Here is a 17062-nt window from a genome sequence, read left to right on the forward strand (position 1 = left end):
ATGGTGCTTCTGTTTTTCAGATACTTGTCAAATAGTTAGAAACTTTGACCCTTTAAGATGTCTTTTTTGGTAATGAAAAGTACTTTGACATCTTCAGTTTAAGACATCAATGTACAGTACTACTCTTTTCCCCCCCAACACAGGTAGGGAATAGGTATGTGGTTAATTGTGAATACACATATAATAAATTATTTATGGCCACTCACATATAACAAAGTATACTTACCACTAAAGTAACCGTTATAGAATTAATCAGTTTATGATGATTCAGTTTGTTAGAATCATCTTTTTGAAGCTGAATTATTACTATATTGGTTACTTGTGAAAGTGTCCATTAATGGGAAATATCAGGTGATGAAATCTGGAAAAAAAAATAAACAGCCGCTTTCTATTTACACAGCTGTTGATATTCTGGGGTAAACTTTGTGCACCCGTTTTGGAAACAGTGCTATATAACTCACTGCTGAGAAATCTCTCACTCGTGTGTACTTGCGTGATGTTTCCTCCCCTGTTCTCTTGATAGCCAGTTTAGTGGGCTAAATTGCATGTATCCAAGTTTTTCTGTTTGGTTAATTCCTTTAAGTTCATGTATACCTCTGAGCTGGATATATTCTATTTAAGGAGGAAAGGATGTAGCAGGAGCTGTTTTTGCCCAGTCTTTCAGCAGATTTGTTGTACACACGTTTTCATAACGTCTGTGAAACTTTTGCAGCAGGCCGTGGAAGCCATGGGAGCACCAGTGCTGGGGAGAACAGAGGTGGTCTGCGTCTGCATTTTCAGTTCTGCTGCTGAACTGGAGTTGGCAGCTCATGGCCCGAGTTGTGATAAAATAGCACGTACCAGAGTTGGACACGACCCATCCGTCTCTATATTACCTTCTTCAAAGAATGAACACTCACTTTTCTCGAGTGGATTATCTAATTGAGCTTAATGTGATTTAAGTCATAAATTAAAAAAAAGGTACAATGAACACGTAGTATTTACTGAAATAAAAATCTCTTGGCAGTGTATTGCGGTAGAGAAGGACATGACAACCGTCTAATAAAGGATAAAATCTGGGATCATTTTGTGTTACATGAAGAACTCTGCTGTTCATCATCTTAGGGAGCGGACACGTAATACTTGCCTTACAGGCAAACTTGTATATAGTTAAATTGATCTGTGGTACATATGAATTTGTGCTGGATTTTGTATTTTGATCTGAATTCTGTTGTGTTTCCTGCCCTTGTTTTGTTGATTATATTGGGATTGGATCCTAATGAGACAGTTTGTGATGGTTGTGCTAGTTCTCTTAGGCAGTCTTACCGGAAAACAAATTCTGTGAACAGCATGTTGATGTTCCTCTAGCACCCTCTGCTGGATGTAAGAATTAATTCACCAGACGAAAAGTTTAAAAGATAGATGTATTACGAGGGCTTTCATTTAATTATGTCTAGCAACAAAGCCCACTCTTGGAAGGAGTTTGTTTAAAGATTTGAAGATTTTTTTTGCTGTCCTTTCTGATTAATTGATACTTTTAGTAATAATAAACCGTTTATAAATTTGTTTTCTTCTGGACATTTCATTTAAAACAAGAGGGTATGAAAATAAAGATGTGATCTCTGGTTTATTATTTCAACCTATTTGATTTTGGTCTAGGCAGGAAAAATAGAACCTCTTCTTGACTTTTAGAGTGAAAATCAGATAATTAATTAATATGACATAACATATACATTAGAAATGGAAAGAAGACTTGAATTGTTGATTCTTTTATCTTAGAATCACTGAATAGTTTGCATTTTAATAAAATATAAGAGTATTATTTTGATAGAGAAGCTTACACATATGCTTTTTGGAATCTGAAAAAATACATATTAACATTATCAGCCTAGTTTCTTCCCTATAACTGCCCTTTATTAGCGTTTTGCTTGTTTTGATCCTTTTTCTCAATTGTCTGTGGGCTATTTCGTTGTGACTGGTTAGACTTCTGACTTATGGAGTCTAAAATGAGCGCCGGAATGCTGAGAAAGTTGCCTAATTCTTTAAGGATAGGAACTTCATCTTGTGGCATTTACATAAACTTTTTTTTTTTTTTTTAACTAGTGTTCGGACTACCTAGGGTAATGCTCATTTTAATCTGGCTCAACATAAGAATTTCTCTGCTATAGTATGCACCATGGTTCATACCTGCAACCCATGGGGGTCCCTTGTTCTAAGAATTCAAAGTCAGCATTTAGAGGGAAATTTTTTTCACAAATCAAGAAGCTTGACTTAGGTGAGTGTCACTTCTTTGACATTGTCTTTGGTTCTTCCACTCAGGGATTTTAAAAAAATTTTTCATTGAGATGTGCTTCATATATCATAAAATTCACCCATTTATACAATTCAGTGTGTTTTAGTATATTTACAAAGTTGTGCAACCATTACCACTATCAAATTCCAGGACGTTCTTATCACCCCAGTAAGAAACTTCATGCCCATTGGCGGTCAGTACTCATTCCTCCTTCCATCTAGCTAGTGGCAACCATTAACACACTTTCTGTCTCTATGGATTTGCCTATTCTGGACATTTCATATAAATGAAATCATACAATATGTGGTGTTTTGTGTCTGATTTTTTCACTTAACATATTTTCAAGGTTCATCTATATTGTAGCATATATTGGTACTTAATTCCTTTTTATGGCTGAATAATATTTTGTTGTATGGATATAACACATTTTGTGTATCCATTCATCAGTTGATGGATATTTGGGTCGTTTCCAGTGTTTGGATATTATGAAAAACGCCACTATGAACATTTGTGTATAAGTTTTTGTTTGAACATGTTTTTCTCTTGGGTATATAAACAGGAGTGGAATTGCTGGATTGTATGGTAACTCTGTTTAACTTTTTGAGAAACTGCCAAATTGTTTTCCATAGTGGTGGTACCATTTTACATTCCCATCAGTAGTGTATGAGATTTCCAATTTCTCTACATCCTCACCAATGCTTATTATTTTCCATTTTTAAAATTATAGCCATCACAATGGGCATGAAGACGTATCTCTTTGTGGCTTTGATCTGCGTTTCCCTAATGTCTAATGATGTTGAGCATCATTTCACATACTTATAGGCCATTTGCTTATCTTCTTTGGAGAAATTTTTATTCAAGCCCTTTACCCATCTTTAAAATTGATTTGTCTGTCTTTTGTTGTAAGAGTTCTTTATATATTCTGGATACTAAATCCTTATCAGATATATGATTTGTAAATATTTTCTCCCATTCTCTAGGTTGTCTTTTCACTTTCTTCATAATGTTCTTTGATGCTGAGAAGTTTAAAATTTTGATGAAGTCCAATGTATCTGTTTTTTATTTTATTATTTATTTATTTATTTTGAGGAAGATTAGCCCTGAGCTAACATCTGCTGCCAATTCTCCTGTTTTTGCTGAGGAGGACTGGCCCTGAGCTAACATCCTTGCTCATCTTCCTCTACTTTATATGTGTGACGCCTACCACAGCATGGCTTGCCGAGCGGTGCCATGTCCACACCTGGGATCCGAACTGCTGAACCCCGGGCCGCTGAGGCAGAATGTGTGCACTTAACTGCTGCACCACTGGGCCGGCCCCTATTTTTTCTTTTGTTGTCCCTGCTTTTGGTGTCATATCTCAGAATCTGTTGCCAAATCTGAGGTCATGAATATTCACCCCTGTATTTTCTTCTGATAGTGTCATGGTTTTAGCTCTTTTGTTTAGGTCATTGATCCATTTTGAATTCATCTTTATATGTGATGTGAAGTAGGGGTCCAGATTATTCTTTTGCATGTGTATATTCGGTTGTCTCAGTACCATTTAATGGAAAAATGATTCTTTCTCATTCAGTGGTCTTGGCACCCTTGTCAAAAATCAATTGACCACTGATGCCTGGGTTTATTTTTGGACTCTCAGTTCTTTTCTGTGAATCTATATGTCTTTCCTTATGCTAGTTTCACACTGTTTTGATTACTGTAGCTTTGTAGTAGTTTTGAAATCAGGAAATGTGACTCTTCCAACTTTGTTCTTCTTTCTCAGGATTGTCATGTTGACTTTTCGAGAAGTCCTTTAGTAAAGAAAATTGTTTGGCTTTAGTCCTTTGTTTCTCACATGCTTATGATGATGAAATTGCTTTTTTGTATAATAGCTAATAACATCCTATGGGATTAATATTTGGTGTGAAACATGTCCTGAGAAAGATGAAAGTGAGTATGAAGGGAATATTTTCTTTGATTTATCTTAATATTTCAACAATATAGGTAGGAATTGATTGATTTAAACTCCCACCTTCCCATTTACTTTTGCTGTTTAGGTATAAATGGCTTAATTTATTCTAATAATCTTTTGTTGTCAAAATATAATTTTGTTGGGTAAATAATGATACCAGCACCATACTTTCTCATTAACCTTAATACTTTGCTTTCATTGCTGTTTAAAAAAAATTTTCATTGGCTGGCTCTGTGGCCGAGTGGTTAAGTTCATGCACTCCGTTTCAGTGGCCCAGGGTGTCGCTGGTCCAGATCCTGGGCGCGGACATGGCACCACTCATCAAGCCATGCTGAGGCAGCATCCCACATGCCACAACTAGAAGGACCCACAACTAAAAATATACAACTGTGTATCAGAGGGCTTCGAGGAGAAAAAGGAAAAATAAAATCTTAAAAAGAAAAATTTTCAATATGGAAAATTTCAATGACACATGAAAGTAGAACGAACACTATAATAACTCTCTGTGCCTATCACTCAGCTTCAACAGCTATCAACTTATGGCCAATATTCTTTCGGGAACCAACCCCTTACTTATAACTCTCAGCTTTGATGATTTTAAAACAAATCCAGGCATCATATAATTTCATCCGTGAACACTTTAGTATGTATTTTAAAAAGCTAGGAGTTTTAAATAATACCAATTGTTATCACACATAAAAAAGTAATTAAAATCTCTTAGTATTAAATATCCAAATTTCCTCATTTCCGGTTTTTCTGAATGTCTTGAGTCTTCAGACTAAACTATGAATATGTGCTAGTTTCTTCTTTCAGTGGATATAAATATCAGATTTTACCTTCAAAGAGATTATACTTAAAGTATCAACTTATTCTTTTGGATTTAAATTATCTTTAGACCCAAAAGGATCATATTTGGACTTACTGCTTTATCTGCCCTCTGGAAAAAGATCTTTTCTAGTGTATTAACTCGTTAAGAACTATGATTGACAGGATTGCACAATCTAAATAAAGCAAATAGTTCAGTGTAAAAAATATTTTTTGGGTTTCATGTTTGTGAAACGCAAAGTGGTTAAGTCCCTAAGAAGAGTTGCTTCTTGACTATGAAGGCCATTAGTAGCAAGTGATATCTGAAGAGGCCTCTAGAGAAGAAGAGATATCTGTGTTTATGCTCTGCACCCTAACAGAAGTTACGGGAATTACTTTGCTCAAAGAAAAGTGTAGTCTTTTCTTACTTATTTATAGACTGCTTGATTAGTTTGTGGATTATCCGGCTTTTAATTTATGCCCCTTCTTGTTATGATCCATTACCATCTCTGTCTGTAAACAAAAAGAAATGGTGAGAGAAAAAGGGAAAAAATCAAATTAATCAAATTGAGCGTTTAAAAAAAGCTTCACCTTAGGCTAAATGATAGAATAAACATAATGAATAGAAACTTATTTCTTGCCCAAATTTTAGCTAGGAAAGAAAATCAGATTAGTAATGTCTTTCTCCGTCACTATCCCACTGTCTGTATTTGACAGGACTCTCAGCATGGCTGTTCTTTGCTGCTGGTATCTTGAGACATGTGCAGGTGGTGTTGCCATAACCCTTCCTGCCCAGACCCTAATAGGCTTTTGGTGATGACCAGTTCCCTCTTTGGGACTAGGAAACCAGTGCTTCCCAGGGTTGCATTTTCTCAACAAAAATGGCATTCAGAAATAAAGCTCTTGATTTCTGCTTCTGGCCAGAAGTGGACTCTTGCCTGAAAACTTAATATGTTAAATGTTATCTTAGTGAACCTTTTGCTTTGTGAAAAACACTCTTAAGAGAATGAAAAGACAAGCTGTAGACTGGGAGTAAATATTTGCAAATCACATATCCAACAAATGACTCGTATCTAGATTATATAATGAACTCGCAAAACTCAATAATAAAAAACAAACAACCCAATTTAAAAAATGGAGAAGAGGTTTGAGGAGATACTTCACCAAAGAAGATATGCAGATGGGTAATAAATAACATGAAAAGATGCTTAATGTCGTTAGTCATTAGGGAAATGCAAATTGAAACTAAAATGAGATACCGTTATGTGCCTATTTGAATGTCTAAAAACCCCCAAAAAACAAAAACAGAAAAAACCAAAAATGACCATGGCAAGCGTTAGTGAGGATGCATAAAATTGGAAGTAATTTGGAAAACAGTTTTTCAGTTTCATAAAACATTAAACTTTAAACATAAAACATACTATTTGACCCGGTCATTCTACCCTTCACTATTTACTCCAGAGAAATGAAAGTGTTTGTCCATAAAAGACTTGTACACAAATGCTCATAGCAGTTTTATTTGTAATAGCCCAAACTGGATGCAACTCACATGTCCATCAACAGGTGAATAGATAAACCAGCGTGGTGTATCCACACAGTGGGACACTTTAACAATAAAAAGGAGTGAACTATGGATACGTGCAACTGCGTGGATGAATCTCGGAATAATCATGCTGGGAGAAAGAGGCCAAGCGATAAAGAGTACACATTGTATGATTCAATTTATATAAAATTGGAGAAAATGCAAACTGATCCATAGTGACAAAAACCAGATTGGTGGTTCCTTGGGGATAGTGGTGGGGTGGTGTGGGCCGGATGAAGGAGTTACCAAGGGAGACAAGGAATCTTTTAGGGCTAATGGAAACATTTCCTATCTTGGTTGTGGCAATGATTTCGTGCATGTATATATATATCTCAAAACGTATCAAATTATACACTTTCAATATATATAGTTTATTATATGTAAATTGTACCTCAATAAAAAAGAAAAAGAAAGCAAGCTCTGGAGTGTTCTTCCCGAGTATGGTTTTTACCTGATTTTTTTACATGACTTTTACACTCCTACAAAGTGAAAAAAATGAGGCTATGGTAATCTAAAGTATTAGTAGCTATTTGGGAATATAGTGATCCATGTCCACTTTAAATACCAATGTTTATGAGTTTTAACTTTTAATTTGTTTTCAGGCAACTACTCTAAGAGTGAGGAAATTAGAAGAAAATATTGAAGCAGAAAGAGCAGCACATTTGGAATCAAAATTTAATTCTGAAATTATTCAGGTAAAATGTAAACAAACATTTTTTGTGTGGGCTTTATTAAGCTGGGGAAAAACAGCCTTATGTTCCGAGAACTAAGGTTTTCGTTTAGAATGGGTGGCATATTGTTAAGACACGATTTCCTGTAGGGATGTAGTTGAGGAGAATCTTTGATGTATTAGAGGAGTTGGCACACTACAGCCCACAGGCCATGTCTCACCCACGGCCTGTTCTTGTGGAGTTTTGTCTCATCTGTGGCTGCTTTTGTGCTATGGTGGCAAAGTGGAGTAGTTGTGACAGAGACCCTAAGACCTGCCAAGTCCAAAATGTTTACCATCTGCCCGGTTACAGAAAGATTAGCTGATCAGAGTATTCTTTTTATCAACAGCCACGGGATGAATTTCTTTTTGAAAACATTTAAAAAATATGCACCTTCAGGGGCCAGCCCCGTGGCTGAGTGGTTAAGTTTGCGCGCTCTGCTGCGGCTGCCCAGGGTCTCGCTGGTTCGAATCCTGGGCGTGGACATGGCACTGCTCATCAGGCCATGCTGAGGCAGCATCCCATATGCCACAGCTGGAAGGACGCACAACTAAGAATATACAACTATGTACTGGGGGGCTTTGGGGAGAAAAAGGAAAAAAATAAAATCTTAAAAAAAATGCACTTTCATTTATTGAGTGTATATCCTGTGCATATCACCTAAGATTATATTAAGAGCTGAAGATAAAAAGGCGAATGAGCTCCTTTTGGGACTTACCTTCCATTACCAGAAATACTATCTCTCTCTATATTTATATATCCACATCTATGTGTAGATAAATGTATAGGTGAAATATGAAATACTGGAATACTGTGGGAACATAATCAAGAGAGGGATTAAACCTGAGAGGAGAATTGAATGAAGGCATCCTTAGGAAAGTGTCCTTTTCCCTATGTCTTAGAGAATGAGAAGGAATTTCTAAGAGAAGTGAAGGCATTTTAATGGGGGGTTGGCAAACTATAGCCCATGGACCAAGTCTGCCCTCAGCCTATGTTGTAGATAAAGTTTTACATAAAGTTCCGTAAGTCTAAGTTCCTTAATTTAATTTGTATTTTTTTTAAGACTCAGACTTTTTCTCTATATTAAATGTTAATTAATAGAATTTACAGTTTTACCTTATTGTTTAAACAGGTCTTAATATAAGATGCAACTAAATTTGTAAGAATTTTATAACAAAATGTATTTGATTTTTATCTTTAATGAAATGCCCCCTTTACCTGCAAAATTCTCAGACTCATGTATTTGAGTATGTCTGTATATTAAGCAAACGAGTGTAAGTTGAGCTTTTTTTAAAAAAAAATAATTGAATCACCCAAAATGGCATCAATGAGCAATAAGGCTAAACTTTTAAATTCATGAAAGAAGTATAATTCAAAATGAAGTTTTTCATTGTAGCTATATCACTGGGAATGTATAGTTAATAGGTATAAAAATGAAAATTATTATATGTGTATTTTTACTCATATAGTTAAAAATTCATATTTGATATCTAACTAAGTGCTATGACTTAGGAAAAAAGCAAAAGTGGTATTTGAATCATATATCTATAAATATTGACAAGTATTTTCAGTGAGGTACACCTAGTAAAATTCATTTCAGACTAGTCTAAAAGCAAATGAGACTACTAAATAGTTGTAATTAATCACCATCTTATCATAAACTAGTTAAGTGTATTTTAGAAGTATTCTGTTATTAAATTTGTTTGGATGCTGTGTCATAAAAAGGAGAAAGTAGAGTCAAAAGAGTTGACTCAAAATCGGTAATTGAAGTCTACTTTTATTTCAGTTGGATTGGTTTATCATTTGTGATTGAGTATGCTTATTTTCTGACAGAAGATAGCAGTATAGACAGAAGAAAATGTTTCCTCGATTTATAGGTTTTTTTTAAAGATTTTTTAAATTTTTTCCTTTTTCTCCCCAAAGCCCCCCCAGTACATAGTTGTATATTCTTCGTTGTGGGTCCTTCTAGTTGTGGCATGTGGGATGCTGCCTCAGCGTGGTTTGATGAGCAGTGCCATGTCCGCGCCCAGGATTCTAACCAACAAAACACCGGGCCGCCTGCAGCGGAGCGCGCGAACTTAACCACTCGGCCACGGGGCCAGCCCCTCCTCGATTTATAATTTTACTTATAAACATTGGATTTAGACAAAACAGCAAAGAAAAAGTTTAAAAGACCAAATTTGAAAATTTACAAAGTTGTATCTACCTATCTATTTTACTTCCTTACTTTAGAGTAAGAATGAATGTTTCAGTTATTCCAAAATATTTTTGGATAATTAGAAATAATAATTCTGGTGATTGTTATCTGTATAGATTAATTTGTGAAACATTTTCATATCGTCATAGGCTTCATTTTTTTGGCGAGTTCCTCTTTCCTAGCTCAGGTCGTCTTTTGCCATCCCCTGGGAGGGTTGTCCCATGCAGAGTTCACAGCTTTTCTCTGATTTCAGGCCCTTTGTTGTGCCTCTGTGACAGGAGCGCCTACCACATTCTGTGTGGTCTGTCCTCTCCTGAAGACTGTGAGCTCCACACGGGCAAAGATTGTATATCTATATTTTCATGATTATGGTATACATCTTGTGTACTAGCACATTGCCTGGCACATATTAAATGCTTAATAAGTACCTATTTAATTTTATTAAATAAATATTATCCATTTATATTTAATATTAAGTAAATATTAATATTAAATAAATATTGTCTCAGATCTTTGGAGCAATGCTGTAAAGTATATAGTCTGTACATTATTTTTATTGTTATTTACCAGTTACAGATGAGGAACTTCAGGTTTTTGGAGTTTTAGTAATATGCCCAAGTTCACATAAGTTAATTTATAGATCTGGGATTCAAACCCGTTATGGTCCTAAATCCCATTTTCTATCTAGTGTGAAGCATTTTTTTTCTACTCCCCTTCTTTTTTTGAACTTTAGTAAACTATTTAAAATTTTTAACTTAATTTTCTGAGAAGGAAAAATAACCACATAGTTAAAAAATCACAACAATATTAAACGATGGAGAATTCTTGCTTTCACTCCTGTCCCTCCCCTTGCTCTACCCTCTTGCCTGTTAATTATTCTTACCTTTTCCACTTCATTTTCCAAACCTTAGAATACGATATACAATGATCTGGACCTTCCTCTTTTCAGTATATTAACACTACACAGAGAGCTTCCTTTTTGGAAACTGTTCTGTAGCCTGATTACAGCTACATGTTATTCTTTTATGGGAATGAACTTTGTTTATCTATTCTACTGTTGGTGTATATAGGGAATCTAGTTTTTAAAGTATCCTATTATGTAAAATTTCAATTATATGCAAAAGTAGAGAGAATGGTAAAACGAACCTGCCGTGTACCTATCATTCAGGCTCAAGACAACCTCAGACCAACTGAGTTTTATCTATTGCCCTCCTCCACTCCCCACCCCCAGATTATTTTGAAACAAATTCTAGATGTCGTATTACTACACCCATAAGTATTTTAGTCAAATACTATTATTTGATAATAAAACTTCACATTTCTGCAGTAAGAAATCTCCAGGAATAAAGAGATCTATTAACTTTCTTAGGCTTATAAAGATGTTCATGTAATGTGTTTCTCATAAGAGAGGAAGAATACTTCCCTTGAGTTTTCAAAACCCACTTGATTTGTCATGTTTTATAAAAGAAGTGTCCAAATGGATTAGTAGGTCAGGATGAGGCACGTTGATGGGATGGGGTATATTGTGTCAGCTTCTCCTTTTTCATAGCACAGTTCACTCTTCATTCTTTCACTTGTCCTCCCTTCCTTTAAGCATGTGGAGAAAGAGAATAAACTGCCTTGTTTATTTTCCTTTTTAAACCAAAGCAGAAAGAAAGAAATGTTTGGATGAATGATAACCTGCTGTTGATCCGTTACTCTCCTCAGTTTGAGACTGACGCTAGCATTCCCTTACTTGCTTTCCTGACTTCTCTGTCATCTGGTAGTTACGGATTCGAGACCTTGAAGGAGCTTTGCAGGTAGAAAAGGCCAGCCAAGCAGAAGCTGTTGCTGACTTGGAAATGATCAAGAATGAATTCAAAGAAGTTGAAAGTGCCTATGAGCGAGAAAAGCATAATGCACAAGAGACCTTTGCAAAACTAAGTTTGTAAGTGTTTTACTTTAAAATTCTCTAAATATCAAGAGGTTGTGAAACCTATATAAGTCTGAATGTGCAGGATTTTAGATCTAACTCCCGTTAATGGCAGTGGTAGGTTGGAGGTAAAGGACTTGATGAAACATAGCTGTACTTCCCTGTATAGGTAAATATGGAAATGCTCTTTTGGATTTTGAAGTATCATGGCTATTCTAAGTAGTCTCAAAAATGAAGTACTTACACTAGGAAGTAAGTATATTAATGTATTTTATATTGTATTTCCTGATGTAATACAGTATCTTTAAAGACCTTGATTTCTAGGCCACCTAAAATGGTCTATGTGGAGATAGATGTTTCAAATCTTCTCAAACTGCAGAAATAATAGTCGTAGGAGTACTACTGCTCCTAGTGGCTAGCATGCATTGTGGCTCACTTTGTGCGTGGCATTGCATGGGTCCATTTAATTTACTTAACACCCTATGAGGCAGCTCCTCTTTTTTTTTTTTTTTTGAAGATTAGCCCTGAGCTAACATCTGCAGCCAATCCTCCTTTTTTTTTTGCTGAGGGAGACTGGCCCTGAGCTAACATCCGTGTCCATCTTCCTCTACTTTATATGCGGGACGCCTACCACAGCATGGCTTGCCAAGCGGTGCCAGGTCTGAACCTGGGATCCAAACCAGCGAACCCTGGGCTGCCGAAGTGGAACGTGCACACTTAACCACTGTGCTACAGGGCCGGCCCTGAGGCAGCTCCTCTTTTTATCTCTGGCTTACAGATGTGGAAATTGAGGCTTAAGGAGGGTAAGGACAGACAGCTAATAGGTGGCAGAGTCAGGATCTTTCTGACTCTACTAATTTTAACCTTTTTCAATTGAAAAGCCTTTCATCTGGAATGTTCTGTGGGTTGCTTTAAGAAGTTTATAATTCTTTAATATGTTTAAAAAAAAGTCGATAATAGACATTTTAAACCATTTCCCCCCAGAGGGTGATATGCCTCCCACTAGTAGTATATGACATGATAATAGGTTGGTACATTAGAGTTATGTATTTATTTTTAATGTTAGTTTCTATTTATGACAAATAGATAATGGTTTTCCATTTATAGCAGTAATATAAAGATTCCTTTTAAAATACTTCATTTAAGTAAAGAGGTGAGTCAAAGAAAAGTATTATTTAAGTAGTAGTGATTATTATGAGTATGGCAAAAATCATAAAGATGGCACTTGAAATATTGAAGTTGAAAAAATTTAAAACTCTAACTATGATTACCTTTATTAGTAATGCTTATAATATTTTAAACCAGTAATTCTGAACTGAACTTTCTTGCTTCCTCTAGGGTGACTCAAATGACATTCTGTGAATGTTGTTCTAAGGCCTTCTCCTCCTTTACTTTCTTTGAACCACTGCTTGAACTTGCACATTTATATATAAATATGTTTGAAGGGCCTTTATGTAGAATACAGTGCAGACTTCTTTACTGTTGCTCTGAGGTAATGATTAGGACCTACAAGTGAAACTGAAAGAAGTCAGACTGTACCCCCGACAATTACACTTTTCCAACAGTGAAATAATAGGCTTCTTTGGGAAACCAGTGAGCTTCCCTCATTGGGAAGTTCAAAACCGAGGGTGGATGACTCTCTGCCATGGATATTGAGGAAGAAGAGGGTCCTGCAAAGGTTGGACTAGAGGAACTTTGAGATACCTGTGAACGATTCTAAGATTTTAACCTGTGTGCTCTTCTAATTTGACCCCAAAGCAAATTTTTTTCTTAAGTTTGTTTTGCTATTATTTGTGTTTTGGTGCTTGAAAAATTTTACTCAAGTTTTGCATTCCAATTATCACCAACTAACCACTTTTTTTGGGTAACTCATCTTTATTTTTCTTTATAGCACATTTTATTATATTCTTTGTTGTTTATTGTCTGTTTTCTGATGTGGAGAGGAACTTTGTTTTGCTCGTTGCTGTCTCCCAATGCCTAGAATAGTGCCTGGCACAGAAGAGCTGCTAACTGAAGATTTGCTGAATCATCAAAGGAATGAATAGTTAATAATTGTTTCATTTTTAAATTGTATTAGTTTATGTGCACCAATCTTTGAGTTATTCTTAAACTCTCTGACAGAACTGAAAATCTCTAATTATGTTGCTACACCTCAGAAAGTCTGTCGTATGTAAGTTTTGTCTAAGAGTCATCCCTCCTGGACTCCTTTCTCCATTATCTCCATGCTGGATAAATTGTTATTTAGGCTCCCTTTTCAGTCATCCTGGGACTTCCCTTCACCATCATCCTTGGAATTTCCTCTACTTCTCTTCAATATTGGATCTCTTGTTTGCTGATTTTGTGCCTTCTTTCTTGTTTGATTTACTCCAAGTAGCTTCTTGAGAAAGTCCACATCAGAGGAAAAATTTTAAAACTTACATACTGAAAATGTCTTTTTTCGATCTCTACCTTCTTTCGTACTTCACTGGTTATTCATTCAGTTCTAGTGTCAAGAAGTCTGAAGTCATTTGATTCCTGATCTTTTGTATGTGGCCCATGTTTTCCTCTGGAAACTCGTACAGAGTGGCCACCAAGTCTGGAAACAGGCGACTATCTAGAAATGGTTTACTCATATTACATTATAACACATGATAAAATAATAATATATATGAATTTCCATATTCTCTGGACACTCTGCAGCAACTTCTCTTTGTTCTCAGTGTTCTGAAATTTCATGATGATGGGCCTGGCATGGATTGTTTTTCATACATGCTGCGTACTCATTGAGCTCTTTCAATTTTAGAAACTCAAGTAATTCATTTCTGGGAAATTCTCTTGCATTATTACTTTGCTGATTTTTTCCCTTCCATTTTCTTTTGCCTTTTCTTTCTGGAACTTCTATTATTTGTATTTTGGGATTCCTGGATTGATTTTCTTATCTTTTCTCTACTTTGATCTGTTTTTGCTGTTCAGTTCCACTGTCTGGAGATTTATATAAATTTAGTGTCTAATCCTTCTATACATTTTTATTTTAAGTTTTAGCTACTCTACCTTGGAATATCCTTGATCTAAATGGGAATATACAAAAGGGTTGGCACTAGAATTGTCTGTGTTCCATTGTAGAGAAAGGAGTGTTGACTGTTCAGAGTAAGATCATGTGCCATTCAAAAATTAGCTCTTTATTTGGTTACGGCCTGACTGTAGTGTGGATTTGGTTATACTGCATCATCCTATCTCCCGCATTCCAGTTTAAAAATCATAGGAAATGGGTCTGCTATATTTACTGGGAAGACCTCAGATTAAAAATAATGGTAACATTTTAATTTGAATTAAAATTATTCATTCGATGGATTACCTACAGCAAATTTTAAAGTGAAATACTTCCAAGCTGCCTTCATCATATATCCACACAAGAATGTAAATACAGTTTAATACCAGCTTGAGGAAAATTTAAATAGGAAGGCAAATCCTTTGAAGAGAAATTTATATTTTTTACAGTGAATATGATTTGCGATTACTCTTGCTTTTGGGTTTTCCATAGCACCACACCAGTTTCACTTGTATGGACTTTCAGGAATAAACACTTATTCCATTTCTAATGTTATACTTTAATTTGAAAATTACTTGATGGGACTGGTTTCTGTTTTGAGGTGGTTTCTGAGCTAACTGAACTGTGGTGGGTGGGTTTTGTTCATCAAAGATAATGGTGATACCAAATCAACATAACTAAATCTATTCGCTTATAACCTTGGGCTTGGTACAAATATCTGCTAACAAAAGTGGGGAGATATTATTCTATTAGAGTCTTTCATTTAAGAATGTGCAGTTCTTTTTATTTGAAAAAATGAGAGGTGGTCTTTAAAAGCCTTTTGGCTTGAAAATGTGATATATAGTACATCTGCCACTTATGTTAAAGGTGTATAATAGGACTTGATAAAAGCATATTTGAAGAACTTGCTCTGACACTCTAACTTTTCAGACTAGAAAGAGAGTATTTCTCCCAAAACAAGAAACTAAATGAAGAGATCGAGGAACAGAAGAAAGTAATTATAGACCTTTCAAAGAGACTCCAGTATAATGAAAAAAGTTGCAGTGAATTGCAGGAAGAGCTTGTAATGGTAAGTATAAAAAAGAAAACCCTATGGCAATTACTTTATTGGGTCAAATTTGATGTTTAACAGGTTTTTTCCTCACTACATGCTGTGAGATAATAGTGTGAAAGTAATTTTAGTAACATTGATATAAATTTTCAAAACTTTAGATGCTGCTTACAACGAAGATGTACATAATGAAACCTCTCTTCTTTGGAATAATTGGGAAAACTAATGAATTAGTGAAAACTCTGAATTATAGAATGTTTAAAATTTATTCAGGGTTTTTCTTTTTGTGTGTGTGTGTGTATAAAACAAGGTTACCTAGGTGAAGGGGGGATCAGGGTTTATAATGAATAGGTCTAATGATTTCAAAGACTCCCTTTTGTAATCGTTTTGTACCTGATCACTCTATCTCTATTTCCTGATAATCTAGCTTTCACACCATCACCAAATTTATCTTTCTAAAATACTGATCTGATCTTGTCACTCTCCCTTTATTTAAAAACCATTGATGTTTCCCTGTTGCTTTCAGAATAAAGTCCAGTTGCTTGTCATGTAATCGAAGGCCGTTTTCTTTGGGCTCCATGTTAACTTTTCCAGCTTCTTCTTTTGCCATCGTTTACTGAGTGTCTTGCTTCAGCCACATTAGAGTACTCTTGGCTTCCTCAACACATTATATACTTTCATATCTTCCACCTTTTGTTCACACTGTTCATTTTTTTGACCCACATTGGCTGAAATGCTCCTTCTCTTCTTTTCCGTGAACAAATTCCTGTATATCCTGTGACGCCCCTCTCTGATATCTTGCAGTCTGGGAAGCTTTCCTCCATTCCATCTTTCCCTACTCTCCCATCTTTCCCTACTCTCCCATCCACCTAAAGTCAGAATTCTGCCCCTTCCCAACTTTGTTTCTTTAATACTTAGTTTAGCATCTTCATCATTACATCATCCAAAGCTGATGTGTATTATCTCTCTCAAGAGACTGTGAATGCTTTGAGGTTAACTTAATTCATTTTACATTCTAAGTTTCCACTATAGTACTTGGCTCAATAAACGTTTGTTGGGTGGATTTATTTGGTTGATGCAGCATACTCCTGCAGTTTCCTGGAAACCCCAACAGGGAGGGCATAAAGTGTAGAGTAATGCCCTATTTCCTCTTTGTTTTGTTCCCCACAAACATACCTTCCTCACAGACTTGCTACTTTACTTTCAGTTATAGCCCATAACTCAGTGATATCAGTTATTGAGGAAAATGAATATTTTTTCTCCTTGTCAAAAAAAGCTGGAGACTGTGGGTTATACTAAGAAGAGGTGGCCAAACCAATGCTGCCCAGATAGAAAGGTAACGATGGGATGGAACGGTAATGATGGGATAAAATTTATACTCTTTATCAGTTTCAAATGATCCAATGTTATATACAGTCTCCATTCAACTCAAGATAGTCAATGTTTTACGAGTCAGGGGTTGATATCATTGCTTGCTCTGTGGTTGAATTTATTGTTGGAGTAGTTTGGATGTGGGGTTTTAGAAAGTTCAGAGCTCTTGGTGTAGCATACTCTGGTG

At 35.6% G+C, this 17062-nt stretch overlaps 1 protein-coding gene across 13 annotated transcripts in view; it reads left to right on the plus strand.

The window, feature by feature from the left end:
- The window catches only part of CCDC171 (coiled-coil domain containing 171), a 293940-nt gene that overhangs the window by 66350 nt on the left and 210528 nt on the right, over window positions 1–17062 (plus strand). For all 13 annotated transcript variants that reach the window (XM_070248923.1, XM_070248931.1, XM_023627387.2 and 10 more), the window contains 3 exons: window positions 7209–7301; window positions 11280–11440; window positions 15384–15522. In XM_070248923.1, coding sequence (XP_070105024.1) covers window positions 7209–7301; window positions 11280–11440; window positions 15384–15522 — 393 coding nt within the window. The remainder of the gene's footprint in view (window positions 1–7208; window positions 7302–11279; window positions 11441–15383; window positions 15523–17062) is intronic.

The sequence above is a fragment of the Equus caballus genome, chromosome 23 (assembly GCF_041296265.1).
Source record: "Equus caballus isolate H_3958 breed thoroughbred chromosome 23, TB-T2T, whole genome shotgun sequence".
Lineage (NCBI taxonomy): Eukaryota > Metazoa > Chordata > Mammalia > Perissodactyla > Equidae > Equus > Equus caballus.